The sequence below is a fragment of the Nannobrachium achirus genome (genome assembly GCF_963921795.1).
Source record: "Nannobrachium achirus genome assembly, chromosome: 17".
Taxonomy (NCBI): Eukaryota; Metazoa; Chordata; class Actinopteri; order Myctophiformes; family Myctophidae; genus Nannobrachium; species Nannobrachium achirus.
Genome location: NC_137824.1, coordinates 18,011,354 through 18,029,397, shown reverse-complemented (window position 1 = coordinate 18,029,397; position 18,044 = coordinate 18,011,354). Strand labels below are relative to the sequence as shown.

The following is an 18,044-nucleotide window of genomic DNA, read 5'->3' as shown; positions in this document are numbered from 1 at the left end:
GTGTGTTTTCCGCCCCGTTCTACCCTTCGCGTTCCACACACTGCAGCGCCGGCTAGCCCATTAACTCGCTCTCCACGTTAGTGGTTGTCTTTTAATGTTGCTGGAATCAAAGCCAGCGAGCACCAATAGCTTAGCGGGAACATGCCAGAAGGCTATTGATTGAAGCCTTGTGTCCTGTGGGCCTTTTGATGAGCTAACGCTCGCAGGCATCCGTGACATCAGAGAGTAATCCTGATAGGCTTTCTCTTCTTTCTTTCTTTTTGCCAGAAATCCCGGCGCTCATGATGCCGTGGCGCACTGCACACTTATCTGATGTTGAACACTTTGTACTGCAGTTATCTGAGACTCTGACACAGGTCTTGAGTTTCATTAAGCCTTAAGGGACCCGCTGACGAAAGTCCTTACTAAACGCGCCTTGGCATCTTCGCTCTGTGTGTGTGTGTAATATCAACGGATTCAAGAGGACATTATTGATGGTGTGTGACGTGATCCTGATTATTATGATCATAGAGTGTGTTGAAAATCCAATGAAACACTTGTGGTCTCTCAACCTTGGATTACTAAAGGGGAGCACACACCGGATTCGGGGGGCTGCGCAGCGTCGCGGCGCAGTGCAGTATTGCCGTGCGTGAAGTGCAGCGCGGTAAAACCAACTGGTGCCGCGGGGCGCTTCCATATAACTCTATGGGCGCATTCATTTCCCCCGGCGGGGAGAACATCTTCACCGCGCGGCAACGCTGAAAAAATAGAACAGCGTCGTATCGGCGCTGCGGGCGAGGCGGCAGACCCGCGGCTGACGCCGCCGGTGTGGGTTAGTTAATTGAAAATAATGGGTCTGTATGTTTTGAAGCGGCACATCCGTGCCGCCTCCGTGTCCGGTGTGTGTTCCCCTTTAGTTCACCCCCAAAATGTCTATTTTTCAATCAATTACTCACCCTATGAAGCCTTGCATTCAAGAAGTGTATTTTGTGTCACACACTTGATCCAATATTCCAATATTTAGTTTTAGAGTTAAAGTAAATTGGGAGCCAAAGCTTAAATATTTTAGCTAGCTAATCTTTCACTCAATAAGATCAATGCATTTTGCAAGTTGATGTAATTTGTCCATTTGTGGTCTATCCCCGCATGTGAAAAAAACAAACAACGTAATACTTCCTACGGTTAATATCTGCATCAAATCAATATTTTAAATGTATGTTTTTTTTGGAAAGCATGTTTGCACATGCTTTCCATAAATTCCATAGGGATAGACCACACATGGACAAATCACATCGTCAACTTGCGACAGGCATTGCACCCAATGACTCTAATCAACTCTCACACTGTAATGTGTTGAATATTATTGGATGTTATTTTTATGTTGTTCAAAGGGACCGTTCACCGCCAGAATAACATATTTTCTATTAATTGCACACCCCATGGAGAATTCATGGATATTTGTTTTAGATTTTGTTGCATTCCTACGCCAATAATCTGATGATTAGTGGTTCTGGTTCCCTGTGGAGGCACAGGGACCAAACTATTGTCTTAGGAATGTGACAACAACATAAAAATATGCCTGAATTCAAGTCTCCAAAGGGGTGAGTAATGGTGAGTCATTCATATAGATCAGTTATTTCTGTTGCACACCCATGTGTGCATCTAAGTATAAACTCAGACTATTACTCATAGCTTGGGATTCAGTGGTGTAAAATAACTAAGTACATTTATTCAGTTACAGTACTTAAAGGAGTAGTTCACCACTTTTCAACCTGTCTTCATATAATAGGTCCTCACTAATGTTCATGATAAAATATAATTTTTTTTCCCTACTCAGTCCAAGTCTCCTAGGAGAGCTGTGGGAAGTTCAGGGGTGGTATAGCTCAGGGGTAGAGAAACTGGTATTAGAGCACGAAGGGTATAAATCCCGAAGGGTTCCCAGTTCGAATCCGGGCTCCCCCTGAGTGAATGTCGAAGGGTCCTTGGGCAAGACTCTGAACCCCTAATTGCCTCCGGTGAGTAGGTTGGTGCCTTGCATGGCTGCCTCCGCCACCGGTGTATGAATGTGTGTGTGAATGGGTGAATGTAATGCACAATCTATGTAAAAGCGCTTTGGATTAAAAGCGCTATATAAATGCACCATTTACCATTTACCATTATTTCAGAATCCATCGTCTTGTGACATCATCATTTTCCAAAAATAAAAAATGTAATCAATATTTTTGAAAAAGATATTTAGATTTTTATTATCGCGAGAACAATGGCTTCCACTTTAAAATTGCAACTTTTCAGGAATAGAAAGCCTGCAGTTTCTATAAGCTGGATTGGCAATCGATGATGTCACAAGACGATGGGTTTCTGACCTGCCCACAGCCCTCCTCTGAAAAAAAAAAAAAAAAAAAAAAGAATAAGCTATTTTTGAGTGAGGACCAATTATATGAACATGGGTTGAAAAGTGGTGGAGTGCCCCTTTAAGTATAGTTAAGAGGTGTTTTTTTTTTTGTAACTTGACTGAGGTCCTTCCAATTTTCAGTAGCCTACTTTTACTTCTACTCGGTCCACTACATCGCAGAGGCAAATATTGTACTTTTACTCCACTACAACTATTTGAAAACTTTAGTTACTAGTTATCTTGTAGATTTTGATTATTATTACAAAACATTCATTATCCACTTCAGCCCTATATACATTTGAGCATTTGAAAATAGACAATCTACTGTACAGTACAAGCTCACAATGCATCGCGATGCGACACATTCTGAGCTTGTAGATCTGCTATTTTCCAAAGATTTCAATACATTTTGAAAAGTTTGAATTTCTGCATACCTCTTTCAGTACTTTTACTTTTGGTACTTTGAAGTACATTTTGATAATAATACTCTTGTACTTTCACTCGAGTAAATTTCGAATTCTGGACTTGTACTTGTAACAGAGGCCATTTCTACGTTCAGTGTTGATTTCGTTGACTAAAACTATGACGAAAAATGTTTGTTGACTGTTTTTTTCACAGACGAAACTAAATAAAAATGAAACAAAAACTAAGCTGTGGTGACTAAAACTAAGACTAAAAACGTATATTGACAATTTCGTCAACAAAATAAAAACTAGACTAAAACATTAGGGTTGACTAAATCAACTCAGAACTGTAGATTTAGTCGCCTAAAACGTTTGACATTTAGTCAACTAAAATTAGACTAAAACTAAAACTTTTCAGGTGACTAAATCATGACTAAAACTAAATTACATTTTATTCAAAAGACTATGACTAAAACAAAATCAAAAACAACATTGTCTACGTTGCAGTATTGACTATTGATATACTTTTACTTAAGTAAAACAAACGCTACTGCATGGCCCGAAGCAGCAGAGGGGATGTCACTCTTCGTTATTAATGACTACATGATGATGATGATGATGGGGATGATGTCACTTATTGGCTAACGACGTACCTGTCTGGACGAGTTGCGCTGCATTTCTGCCAGTGAATAAATGATGCAGAACATTGCTAACAACAAAGGTCACCCGCCCTCTCTCTGCGTCTTGTCGTCAGTCCAAGTTCATGTTGAGAGTTAGCGAGTTAGCGTACATGTGTGCTGCATCATGGAGATGGGAGCTTGTGACGGGTGACATCATAGGGGGAGGTAAACCTAATAAATCTCTTGTCCCGACAGTGTTAAATTAAATTATCGTCGATGACTCCTGGAAACCTTGTATGTCCAAAAGTCTTACTTTTCTGGCCCATTTAGGCCTATTATTTAATTCTTTAACTATTGAAAAATAGCAGATATACAAGCTCACAGCGCGGCACCGAGTGCCGCGCAGCGAGCTTGTAGATCTGCTATTTTGGAAAAATCATGATTTTTTTCGTTCTTTTTGCAAGTCTTTGAATATATCTTTTTAAAAGTGAACATTTGTAACTCAAATATTTGCTTCTGGGGGGGGTCCCTGGAACAACTTATTTTGAGATGGCGGTCCCCAGCCAAACACATGTAATTTTGGGGGTCCTTGACATGAAAAAGTTTGAGAACCACTGATTTAGAAGAAGGATTTAGAAGACATTTATGGAATCGGGTCAAGAATATTCAAAGACTTGCACAAAATGTTCACGATTTTTCAAAAATAGCAGATGTACAAGCTCGCTGTGAGCTTGTATATCTTCTATTTTTTAATAGTTAAAGCATAAAATAATGATGAGCTATTTTCGCGCGACACTCTTGTATGGCGAAATAGAGGGTATGCGTGTGACATCATCATCATACCCGGAAGATATGTGGGAAAGCCTACTGAGTGGCAAAAACATGTTTTGACAGCCCATACATCCAAACAGTCCTATCTGATTGCCGCTCACTTTGCCACTCGATTTGCCACTCACTTTATGCATGCGCATACCCTCTATAGCAGATCTACAAGCTCATGTATATACTGTAGAGCTGACGTGGTTAATGTGTTGTAATAATAATCAAAATCTACGTAACTAAAGATTTCATTTAATTGTAGTGGAGCAAAATGGGAGTAAAAGTATTTGCCGCTGGAGTAGAAGTAAAAGTACTAACAATTAGAAATAATAATCCACTTAAAGGAGTAGTTCACAACTTTTCAACCTGTCTTCATATAATAGGTCCTCACTAATGTTCATGATAAAATATCACAATTTCTTTCTACTCAGTCCAAGTCTCCTAGGAGAGCTGTGGGAAGTTCAGAATCCATCGCCTTGTGACATCATTTCCCCCGCCAAAAAATATTTAGATTTTTATTATTGCGAGAACAATGGCTTCCACTTTAAAATTGCAACTTTTCAGGAATAGAAAGCCTGCAGTTTCTATAAGCTGGATTGGCAATCGATGATGTCACAAGACGATGGGTTTCTGACCTGCACACAGCCCTCCTCTGAGAAAAAAATAAAAAATTAAATAAAAAAGCTAGTTTTGAGTGAGGACCAATTATATGAACATAGGTTGAAAAGTGGTGGAGTGCCCCTTTAAGTACCGTTTTGAGGTACTTTTACTTAAGTACAGTACTTAAGTAAATGTACTTAGTTACTTTACACCACTGGCAGCGAACAAGGACGACCCTGACCCTTGGTGAACCCAGTCGATGGCTGATTGCTGCCAACAGGCCACCGAGGTGAACTCCGCAGAGATAAGTGTGAGATAAAGCCTGTTGACATAGCTGGCGTTTGAGCTGTTGAAATGCTTCAGCGATTTGTTATTTATTTGACAGAATTACGACTTCCCTCTCGGCGATGATGAAAGGCAAAGTTTGCGGGGAAAAAAGACACAGTACTGTACTGTACGCGGTGTGATCGAGATCTTTTTAAAGGAGCACTGCACCCATTTTAACCTTGTCTTCGTATAATTGGTCCTCCTCACTAATGCTCATCATAAGATGACTCCATTTCGGTCTACTCACTGTGGGTGCGTTCTTGTCGTTTGTTTATTCCGTGCACTTGGTTGACAGTGTGGTGCGTCAATGCAGTGTTTTGATTGGTTGGTTTTCATGGCAGTGTCTCGGGCGTTTTTCAGCGGTGAACAATGGCGTAGGAAATGATAACAAAATGCACCATTTGCGGCATTACTGGTCCTTTGGGCTTTATTAACACATTAACAGCAGGTAGGCCAGGTAGGTATGTCTATGTTATGATTATGAATATAAATTACCTTTCAGTATCAACGTTACGTTAACAACTGCTGCTTTTCAGAGAGTTTTTCTTCAGAGTTCAGACTGAAAAAGCGCACAGCTGCCCCTTAACTGGTCTTTCGTAAATAAGCACGTTGTAGACTGTATTGCACTCTACAACGTCACCGCCCACTGCACTCACTGAACTGAGCACACACCCGATGTGCATTTCCGAACGCACCCACACTGTGTCTCAGAGGTGGGCTGTGGAGTGTGGACAGTTCAGAAACCTACCTACCAGTAGGCAGTTTTGGTCATTTCAAACCTAATTTAAAACGTTCATGGTGCAGTAACATTGCGTTTTTGCAGGGTGGAAACCTTGTACTGTAATGTATGTCCATAACCGTTCGTTTTGTATTTAACATTTTAAAGACAATAGCTGATCTACAAGCACACAACGCCTCGCATTTCCTTTCACTACTTTTGTGCAACAGCCGTGTATGATGAAGCAGGTCTTTACTTTACGGGAGGAAAAAAAACACACGCACATTTGAAACTTGGAGAGGTTTCTGCCCGACAGTGAAGATTGGTTTCTATTTTAGCATGCGGTCTTTCCAAGAAGAGAGGCTATTTGTACCTATTACTGTACAGTATTACCCATTTAGGCCTAGAATTATTGAATGCTTTAACCAGTGAAAAATAGCAGATCTACAAGCTCACAGCGCTGCGAGCTTGTAGATCTGCTATTTGAAAAAGTCGTGAAAATCTTGTATGTATTTTCAAAGCGAACGTTTGTAACTCAAATGTTGCTTCTGGGTGGTCCCTGGAACTAAATACTTTGAGATGCGGGTCCGTGGCCAAATAAATATCAGTTTGGGGGTCCTTCACATGAAAAGGTTTGAGAACCACTGACATAGTATTCTCTCAAGAACAGACTAACTGAGCTCCAGTTAAGTGAAAAGGACCTTTTCTTTGACGATGGCTGGCCAGATTGCTGACATAGAAACATAGGTTTTTCAAAAAATCTTAGAAGGATTCAAAATACACTTATAGAATCGGGTCAAAATTCTAATTTTCACAATTTAAAAAAAATAGCAGATCTACAAGCTCGCAGCGCGGCACTCGGTGCCGCGCTGTGAGCTTGTATATCTGCTATTTTTCAATAGTTAAAGCATAAAATAATGATACACAATAATGTGTACCGAACCCCGTTCTGAATGGGTTGGTACAGTATTATTATATCCATTGCTGTAGCTTGGAATCCACATTGATGACAACATTGACAGGCAGGCTTCTGAAGTGTCCTCTTGAGACGCAGATGTGAACAGACAGACACGAGCGTTCTTGAGGACCGATGTTATACAGTATGAAGATGGGGTCGACAATGGTCGCAGTGCTACTTTTTTTTAGAGTCCTTCTTCTCACATGTCTCGCCGTGATCCTGGAAAACATTGCGATAAAAAGAAATCATGAAACTATTCAACATTTCTATGTGCAGCTGTTCTGAAAGACAGATGGTAACAAGGGAAAACACATCTGCGTGATTTCATGGCTAGTGAATGTTGACATAAAGCATCAGCACCTGTCCTGGATGTAGAAACAACACTATGGTGTCTCTATCCTTGTGGATTTATTTACTTATGTATGAGTTGTATCATATGGAGTAATGTGATAATAATAGCATTAATAATCATTTCTACAAGCAAGTAGTCCACAAACCATAAAGTTCCTGTGCAAAACTGCAAATGAATCAAAGCCGGGAAAGCATCTGTGTCATTTTATACGTTGGCTATAAAGAGAATAGCAGATATACAAGCTCAAAGTGTGTCACTTCGTGTCACGCCATGAGCATGTACAGTAGATCTGCTATTTTTGAAAAATATTGAATTTTTTGTTAAGCGAACATTTTAAACCCAAATAAAAACCTTATAATCGTGACAGCCCTACTCGTATGTTCACGTTATTCCTCTAATGCAAGTGTCTTCAACAGGGGGTCCCGGACCCCTAGGGGGTCCTCAGAGTTACTACAGGGGGTCCTCCAAATCTTTTTGTGATAGAAACCTTTTTTTTTCTCTTTTATATTAACCCTTTGAACCCTAGTGTCCATATTCTGAGAATGCCAAAAATAGCCATTAGCTATTTTCGGCAAAGAGCTTTGGTGTAGAGGGGGAACAGAGCAGTACAGAGTGAAAGGTCAAGTTTATTAAGTATTGATGGTTCAAGTGGTTAAATATCTGAAAACAGGAATTGACAAGAATCCAAAATGCATGCACTGATGATTGTGCCTTCAAACAATGAAACCATTATGGAATCTATGAAAAGCAGGGGTAGACATTAAGGGAAATTTGCCACTGGGCCAGTGGATTTCCAAGATCACTGGCCCTGTAACCACTTGCCCGGAACATTCGTCAAATAGTCCCATTAGGATAATGAACGAATTTGATCCTGAATTTTTCCCTAAAATATAAACCCCCTTATTTTCCCTGATAATAAACAAGCAAAAGATTCCATCATAGAAGAGTGTTGCACTATAAAAGTAAAAAAAAAAAAGTAAAATTAGCAGATCTACCAGCGCGTTAACATATGATGTGTTATGTGCTTGTAGATCGGCTATTTTTTAATTGTTTGTTAAGAAACTGTTTTGGACATAAAATGTTTATGTTCTGTATCAGTATCAGCCAGTTTGAGCAGATTCCATTCTAATTGGCCACTATGACAGCTTATGAATTTCATGGGTAGACAACCCTGGCCTTGCGGAGATCTTCCGCTGCTGCTCCCAGCGGCACAGCAGGACGCAGGTGCAAACAATTGAGTTAAGAAAGGAATTTGCGACTGGCATTGCGCAGCAAAAAAATTATATAACAATGTCAAACTGTTGATGATCTAGCTGCTGAAAACGTTTGGATCTGATTTAAAAAAGGAACAAAACATGGATGTTTTCTGCCAAAGGATTGTAATTATTATTACTAATTGTTGTCTGTCAGAAAATGCCATTATTAAAAAAAAGATTACTTGACCAATTTCCTATGATTATGTTTATAAGAAAGAAGTATTGGTTTGAAGTAGGTAAATTGGGGTAGGAGCGCTTGTTTTTGTTCACCTCATGTCCCAGTGGTAGAGTATTTGACTGCATTAGTCCCACGCTGGTGAATGCTACTATGCCTAAACCTAAACCTAACCCTAACCCTAAACCTAACCCCTAAACCTAAGCCTAAACCTAACCCTAACACCTAACCCTAAACCTAAACCTTACCCTAAACCTAACCCTAAACCTAACCCTAACCCTAACCCTAAACCTAACCTCAGTAAAACTATGCCTAAACCTAACCCTAATCCTAACCCTAACCTCAGTCAAATTATTCCTAGTTCCCCGAAGGAGGCGGCGCCTGCTCCACATTGTGCACAAAAACGAGCGCTCCTGTTCTCAATCTAACTGAATCTCAAACTAACTGTGACATATACACTTAAATGATGTGTGTGCATACTATGCGAGTCATATACCAGTGAATGTATCACCATGACCCATAACATAAGACATCTGATCCTGATATCCTTATCTGTTGCTTCAGGAATGACGTTTCAGAACATGATGAATGGTCATTAATGAGATAATTATCATTATCGCTGATATCTCTCATTATCAAGATCTGCTCTGATTTCTGAATTAATGGTAAAATCACACCCGTGTGAAGTGGAGCTGTGTGTGTGTGTGTGTGTGTGTGTGTGTGTGTGTGTGTGTGTGTGTGTGTGTGTGTGTGTGTGTGTGTGTGTGTGTGTGTGTGTGTGTGTGTGTGTGTGTGTGTGTGTGTGTGTGTGTGTGTGTGTGTGTGTGGATCATGTGTACCGATTTTTGTGACATTTGAAGAAAATATGTAGGAAAAGGAGCAAAAAGTGTGTTTTGGAGAAAATTCAAGATGGCGGAAAATCTATCATGGCGCAAATGGGCGTGGCCTATATGGGGAGATGCGTCATGACCCAAGGAATCCAGGGAAAAAATATTTTTAATTTTCCGACCTACGGTTCAAGAGTTACAGGCCAAAACGTAAAGTGGGGTGTTATGGCGCCACCATGCGGCCAAATGACACAATTATTTTTTATTTAATCCTTGAAATCATTATGAACCTCCTCTCCAAGTCTTGAAACTCTAGCTCCTATGGTTTGCGAGAGACAAATAATTGAATGTGAGTTTTTGCGATTCCCATTATAAGTCAATGGGGAAAATTAATTCACTAATAAATTAATATCAATTAAACTATTGAACCTTTCTCTTAGCAAGTTACTAGCCCACGATTCCCGAGTAAGCCGGTCGATTTGACATATGGCGCGAGTGTGTGGTGGCAAAACTGTGGGACTAGTAGCGTGCCGAAGTCAGGCTACAAGTCAGGCTACATACACACAGACAGACACACACACCCACACAGCCACGTATAGGGAGCCTGTGTTTCACACAGCTCCAAAAACTGATTCAGTTCACAGGATAATCTAATGCAGTGGTTCACGATGTTTTTAGACTGTGACCCAAAAGGAAAAATAGACATTTGATTTGCCAGGGACCCAAGATAGTTAAAATCGAACCTCTGTTCGAAGTGGAGCTGTGTGTGTGTGTGTGTGTGTGTGTGTGTGTGTGTGTATTGCAGTTGATGCTCAGGGCAGGCTAGACTCAACAGCACCTCTCTGGTCACCCAGGGTACTCAGGCTACACCAGAGGCTACATACAGACAGACAGACAGACAGACAGACAAACAGACAGACAGACACACACCGCCACGTATAGGGAGCTTGTGTTCCACACAGCTCCAAAAAAATCTACAGTTGCGACCCGATGGTCACCTCTTGCCCTTGTTAAAATCGCGTCTTACTTGTTAAAATTATGTTGGATTTAGTCTCATTTAGTTGAGGTAATAGTCATGGATTTGGTGCTTGAAGGATATGTTTCCACTGTTGTTCCCTTTATTAGTATTTGGTTATTACAACGTTATGACAACTAAATGTCCTGCCTAGAAAGTGAATATCACCCTACGTTGAAATATGAATATCAATGTGATGCAAGTATTAAGGTTGTGGGGGGGGTCCCTGCTTCATCTCTCTCTCGATTAAGGGGCCCTTGGCCTGAAAACGTTGAAGACCCCTGCTCTAATGCTCCGTGTGTCTCTCTCTCTCTCTCCACACAGCTCACCCCCGGTGGGAGGGCAGCCCAGGCGGGCGTGGGCGTAGGAGACTGGGTGGTGTCCATCGCCGACTGCAACGCGGAGGACATGACCCACGTGGAGGCACAGAACAAAATCAGAGCAGCGACAGATTCCCTCACCCTCACCCTCAGCAAGTGAGTGTAGAGTGCACCCACCGTTTCTCCACACCACCATGCCACCAGTGTTGATTTCGTCGACTAAAACTATGACGAAAATTTGTCGACTGCGTTTTTTTTTTCACTGACGAAAAAGAAATAAAAACGAAATAAAAGCTAAGCTGTGATGACTAAAACTAAGACTAAATATATTGACAATTTCGTCAACAAAACAAAAACTAGACTAAAACGTTAGGGAGGGACTAGTGGAGGAGAGAGTAATTTTATGTTTGGTTGCTCTCAGGTGTTGCGTGCTGAAAATAGCCGATCTACGAGCTGCGACGCGTTGTGAGCTTGTAGATCTGCTATTTTCAGCACGCAACCAAGTTTGAGATCAGTCAATACGATTCCATCTAAGCGTGCGAAAAACACATTTTAGTCGACTAAATCAAAAGTAGATTTGGTTGCCTCAACTAAAATTAGACTAAAACTAAAACTTTTCAGGTGACTGAATTATGACTAAAACTAAATTACATTTTATTCAAAAGACTATGACTAAAACTAAATCAAAATTTGCTGTCAAAAACGACATTGCATGCCACCCTTCACCACACCATGCCACCCTTCACCACACCATGCCACCCTTCACCACACCATGCCACCATTCACCACACCATGCCACCCTTCACCACACCATGCCACCCTTCACCACACCATGCCACCCTTCACCACACCATGCCACCCTTCACCACACCATGCCACCATTCACCACACCATGCCACCCTTCACCACACCATGCCACCCTTCACCACACCATGCCACCCTTCACCACACCATGCCACCCTTCACCACACCATGCCACCCTTCACCACACCATGCCACCCTTCACCACACTAGGGCATTCGCCAAATATTCGAATATTCGAATGTTCGAATAACAAAGTCACTATTCGACGTTGTTCACCGAAGTCGAATATTCGCTTATTTTTTATTTTTTTGTATAGTTTTCTTTTAAAAAAAAATATAGTTTATAAAGCTTGGCTAGGTAGGAAGTCAGAAGAATGAGTTGTCAATGCCCCTGGTGGATGAATTTGTTAATGCTCTATACCAGGGCTTCTCAAACTTTTTTAGGCTGTGACCCCCAAAATAAACATATTTGAACTGGGGACCCCCAACCTGACAAGCACTTCCTCGCGTTGCGAGGCGTTGTGAGCATGTAGATCGGCTATTTTCACAATGTTCGCCTCTTTCTTACTTAATATTTGCCAGTTTGGCCAGTCCGGTCGAATATTCGACTATTCGAATACTTTGAGGTTGAATAATTCGAATACTAAAAATCACTATTCGTGAATGCCCTACACCACACCATGCCACCCTTCACCACACCATGCCACCCTTCACCACACCATGCCACCCTTCACCACACCATGCCACCCTTCACCACACCATGCCACCCTTCACCACACCATGCCACCCTTCACCACACCATGCCACCCGTCACCACACCATGCCACCCTTCACCACAAGTCAGGGGGCCACAAGCAAGCACACACCGCTGCTCCAATCCTGCACCAAACTGCACCGAAAACAAGTGTTAATTTTGACAGCAAATTTCAAGTTTAGTTTAGTTTGTAGTCTGAGAAAGAAGATAGCAGGGGCGCTACGGTTATCCCTCAAACCACCGGTGCTCGTGAAAGGGAATACAATGAGCAAATGAGGACAAAATGTGCCACAGAGGCAAAAAAATCCTGGTCCAGGCACTCAGAAATAAAAGATTCAGAAATAAAAGGCCTTTATTTGGGCAACGGGCAAAAAAAAAAAAAAACAACGTGTTTCGGCAAACGCCTTCTTCAGGGTGTTACTGTTTATAGTCTTTTGAATAAAACTTGTTTTTTTTTAATCATATTTTAGTCTGAAATGTTTTTGTTTTAGTCTACTAAACAGGCCTGGAATTTTGTCACTTTAGGGGCAAGGCCACTTGGCCTTTGGTGTTGTGCATTTTTTGGCCTTCATGGCTTCCATGAAATTCCTGCCCTACTACTAAATATCAGAGACTTTAGGTGACTAAATCTAAACTACGGTTGATTTTGTTGACAAAAATGTATTTTGGCAGGCCTTGATGGCGTCGTAATGGCATATTTTACACTTGGTTGCATTCTGAAAATAGCCAATCTACAAGCTCGGCGTACAAACGCAGCGTATAAATATAAATACCAGAACACATCCATGCCAGTCTTTGCCAGCCTCTCTGGTGCGTCGCCAGCAGGCCATTGCATTGTTGCTTTGTCCTGTTTAAACAGTGCAGAGCATTATTCAGCACAGCCAAGACACACACACACACATCACACACACACACTCTCACATGATGTCTCTCTATTATAATGCAATGGAAGGCGCTCCTCGCCCCGGTAAATGTAAGAACTGTTTGTTGGAAGGCGAAGCCAAGGTAAATCACATTCTACCCCCCAAGTCACTTTAATCAGCGTCGGATAACATTTCCCAGCAGCCAGTTGTGCACACAATACCTGCACACACGTACGCGGCTACGCGCCGTGCCAGAATATTCCTCGCTGAATTGGTATCTCTCAAGGCAGAAACACAGCCAAAGGAGGAACTTAATTATTTGCTTTTACAAAGCTTTTTCAGCCCACAGGGTCAATGCAAAGCTGGATTTAGTTAACTGTAGAGTCAGTGATCGTTTTCTTTTTTTTAGGGTGTAAAATCAAAAGTCTTGAGGATGTCAGGCATTTGTCTCAATTAGACTTTTTACAATGTGGCTGTGCAAATGGCTGGCCGTGTGTCTGTCTGTCTCTGTCTTTGTCTCTCTTTCCCTCTGGAGCTAATTTCGACTGATCAGCGCCAACTCTCCTGTGCGCACACTGCCAGCAGGCCATAGACGCATCTGCAACGTTTTATTTACCGCACATTATGTTGCATACCTTTTGAATTATTTAATTTAATAAGTCAAAACACACACGCTAATCGTATCGTGGAGATTTAATTTATCGTGATATTGTCCTCCGTCATGCACTGCAATTCACCTTTTATTTGCCAAGCTGAATATCTGGTACCACTTAAACCCTATATAATTGGTAAAAGGTATTTGATATCAAATCAAATATCTATCAAATGTCTTTGCCAAGAAATAGCAGATCTACAAGCTTAGGATTATTTTTCAAGTTATTTAATCAAGGTAACAAGGTAACAAAAACTAAAAGAAAAAGGAGTAACAGACCATTTAGACCAGTGGTCCTCAATGTGGGGTCCAGGGACTCTCTAGGTTCCTTTTGGGGCGTCTAAATTGATCCTTACAAGTATGTAACTCTGACAGTGTACAAATGGGTCCATTTGGTTTCATTTGTATACTGTCAGAGTTAAGGGCAGACCTTGAAATTTTAAAGTTTGAGAACTACTGATTTAGACCAAAATGCAGATTCTCTGTATTAACAATTCAACAGGATCTTTTATAAGGCTCCCTCATTGTATCACGATATATACGATATCTCTGAAAAGGCATATCGTGGAGACATTGTATCGTCTCAATGATATTTATCGCCATATCGCCCACCCGGGCCACCCCTAATTCAATTGATTATTTTGGGGGGTCGTGGAATCGCGGCCTGAAAAGGTTGAGAGCCACTGTGTCAAAGCAGCGCTCTGGAATGACTAGTCCATTGACTATGTGACTCACAGTCTACTTGACATTGCTGCTGACTGTTTACCAAAGCATCCTGTGGTTTCATCGGAAGCCATTGTTACCCTTTAATTTCAGCGCGGTATGAAAATGAACTCGCAGAGGACTTGAAACGTAAGAAACTGAAATTTGAGCTCTAGATGGATAATCCCAACACAGTCTCTTATTATTTCTGTTAAAGTTATGCGTGTTTAAAAAGCATGGATTGATTTAGTAAAGTATGGCCTAAAAAGTACTCCCAGAAAAGATTGATTTAGAAAATAATTAAATTCAAATGTCTGTGACTTCTTAGCCATGCAGTCAGGTTCACTGCCAAGGAGTTTAATCATGTATTAACTAAGGCAGTATTAGTGTTTGGCAGCATAGATTGTAGAGTTTAATGGTGTATTAAAGGCAGCATTAGTATTCAACAGCACAGATTTTAGTGACGTTTCTAAAATCTCCTCACGGTTTTGTCTCGGCTTCACTGATGCAGTGGTACACACAGCAGAATTCTGTGTGAATTTAAAGGCATACTACTGTAGGTAGAATCGCAGATCTTTGTGTACCCCGGCCAGCCCACTCTGACAGCTATCAAAGTGATTGCTGTCTTTGATACATTCATTTAGAGCAGTGGTTCTCAACCTTTTCAGGCGGCGACCCCCAAAACAATCATATTTTAACTGGGGACCCCCCGCAGCCTGACCAGCACTAAGAGTTGAGGCATTACATTTTGTATAACACGGTTCTATAGTGAAAATAGCAGATCTACATGCTCACTGTGAGCATGTAGATCTGCCATTTTCACAATTTCTGCCTCTAATATAGGACAATTTGGCCAATGTTTAATTTGTCATTTTAGAGTCCTTAAATTGTTTAGAAATGTGCAGCCAGATACCCTCTATACACTTACATTTTATGTTGGTTTGTTTACTGTTGAGAGAGAGAACAATGTTGCACATTAAGTTAATCGTCGGAGGACCCCCCCAAAATAATTTCCCTGACCCACAGGTTGAGAACCACAGATTTAGAGCACTAACGAGCATGGAACGAGAACGAGAAACCAAAATACAGCCAGAGGGACGTGTCTTTCTGTAGGAAAACACCTCTGCATAATTATATTGTGGCTGGTAGAGGGAAAAAATATATATAAGTATACTGTTATATTTTTTAAATTTAAGCTCAAAGTAGATGGCGCTCTTCGCTAACCTATGAGTCACAATTTCTCTAACACACAGAGAACCAGGGGAACACGTGATCGCAATTTCCCCTCCACGTTTACTCATGTTTTTGGGGAAACTCCTGTATCTGTAACTCTTCTGCCATTTCTGGACAGACATGCTATATTCAAAGGCTCATAACTAGAGAACGGATGGTCGAAATGGTAATATAAGAAAAACGCTTCAATGTAAGAAATTCCACTAATTAGAACACAAATGCAGTAGTGAAAATAGCCACTCCACAAGCTCTCAACGCGGTGCGAAGCGAACACGCTGTGAGCTTGCAGATTGACAGTTTGGGTCCTCCTGAGCAAACGTTTAAATTCTCTTTTTGGGTCATAAGTTAAAAGGTTTGGGAACCGGCGAGTTAAATGACAAGAAAAACCACAGAGATACGAGGTTTCTTCCCGACAGCAACGCGACGGACGACATAATATGCGGTGTATTTCTTGTTAACACGGAGCAGGCCTCCCTCCCTCCCACCCTCTCTGGCGGTGCGCGGCCACACGGCTCTGTGCGCTCAGATAACACCATATGAAGGGTATTATGCATAATTCGTTGTCGGGGTCACGGGACCCCAGGTTCAGACGGCGGTGGAACAGCACATTTCCCGTAAAGGCCGCCAGTCTCTCAACATCACAGAAGAACTGCTGACGGTGACGTTTGTTGCCATTATTTATTTTTTCCCCCTCCCTCCCGTGCAGGAAGAGGTCATTTATTATATACCGCAAACCTAAAAGCCCCAAAAAAGGAGTGTACTGTATATGGGAGTGTGTTGCTCCACATCTGGTCCAGGGACCACTATAGGGCAGTGGTTCTCAAACTTTGAAATGTGAAGGTCTCCCCTTAACTTTGACAGTGTACAAACGGAACCAAATTGACCCGTTAGGGTCCATTTGGTTCCATTTGTACACTGTCAAAGTTACAGACTTTGTAAGGGTCAATTTAGACCCCCATAAAGGAACCTAGAGGGTCCCTGAAATCCACTTTGAGAACCACTGCACGAGGGGTCCAAACGGACTCTTATGGGTCTGTAACTCTGAGGGGCCTTTTCCACCAAAAGAACATGGTTCAAGAACCAGTGCCGTTCGACTTTCTTGGAACCTTGGTTCGTTCTCGCGAACCGGCTGCGAACCGGCTTGCGTTTCCACCAGATTGAACCAGAGGAACCAAGGATTTTGTGGTTCCCGTTCCGAACCAACTTTTACGGTTCTGAACCAACATGGTTCTCGGTGGAAAAGCTCACCTCTGGTTCATCCCATAGGCGGGAGAAAGAACCAGAACCCGGTTGTACAAATGGACCCTGTTCTGGCTTCATTTGGTTTCATGTCTACACTCTCAGAGTAACATAAATACTGAGGATTTTTTACAGTTCAGTTGGATATATACAGTCTAATCCAAAAGGAGGTCCGCGATGACCTAATGCATAGCATCAACGTGGGTTGTCGAGGTTGAGCATCGCTGACGCACTAAAATACCGCAAACCTAAATGCCCAAAAAAGGAGTGTGTGTGTGCGCGCGTGTGTTGTTTATGCAACCCATGAGTGAGACAGCAAATAGACTCATGCTGGAATCCTGTGATGAGTGTTGGGAGGGGAGAGGAGAGGGAGAGGTGGGAGAGGCTAGACAGACATAGAGAGATAGCTCAGGAGACCATGGGAGAGGCTGAGATCATCTCCACTCCACTGTGGAATGATGGACCACAATTAAATGGTTTCTCTTCTTTCTGTCTGTACGTGAGTCACATGTGCTCGCTCACTCTTCTTCATTCTATGCCAGGGGTCTTCAACGTTTTCAGGCCAAGGACCCCTTAGTTGAGAGAGAGAGATATGAAGTAGGGACCCCATAACCTTTTCATAGATTCCATATAGTTTCATAGTTTGACAGCACAATTAGTAATTTTTAATTTGTGTTTTCAGATGTTTAACCACTTGAGCCTTCATTACCTAATAAACTTGACCTTCCACTCTGTACTCTTTTGCCCCTCTACACCAAACCTCTTTGCCGAAAATAGCCGATCTACAAGCTCACTGCGAGGCGTTGTGAGCTTGTAGATCTGCTATCTTTGGCTACAGTTCTCAGAATATGGACACTAGGCCAGGTTTCAATTGGTTAATATAAAAAAGCAGAAAAAAATCACTCAAAGATTTGGAGGACCCCCTGTAGTAACTCTGAGGACCCCCTAGGGTCCCGGACCCCCTGTTGAAGTAGCCTGATAAATCAGTCCGCACATCACCACCCCCTGTTGGTGGGTGGTAAACGAAGTGAAACGT

The 18,044-nt window shown here is 41.8% G+C and overlaps 1 protein-coding gene across 1 annotated transcript in view; it reads left to right on the top strand.

Moving 5' to 3' along the window:
• pdlim7 (PDZ and LIM domain 7) overlaps positions 1-18,044 on the top strand; it is a gene marked incomplete at its 5' end in the record, with an annotated part of 78,950 nt that overhangs the window by 14,994 nt on the left and 45,912 nt on the right. Inside the window, one exon of the mRNA XM_080745462.1 lies at positions 10,767-10,918. Within this exon, the coding sequence (XP_080601588.1) occupies positions 10,767-10,918 (152 nt within the window). The remainder of the gene's footprint in view (positions 1-10,766; positions 10,919-18,044) is intronic.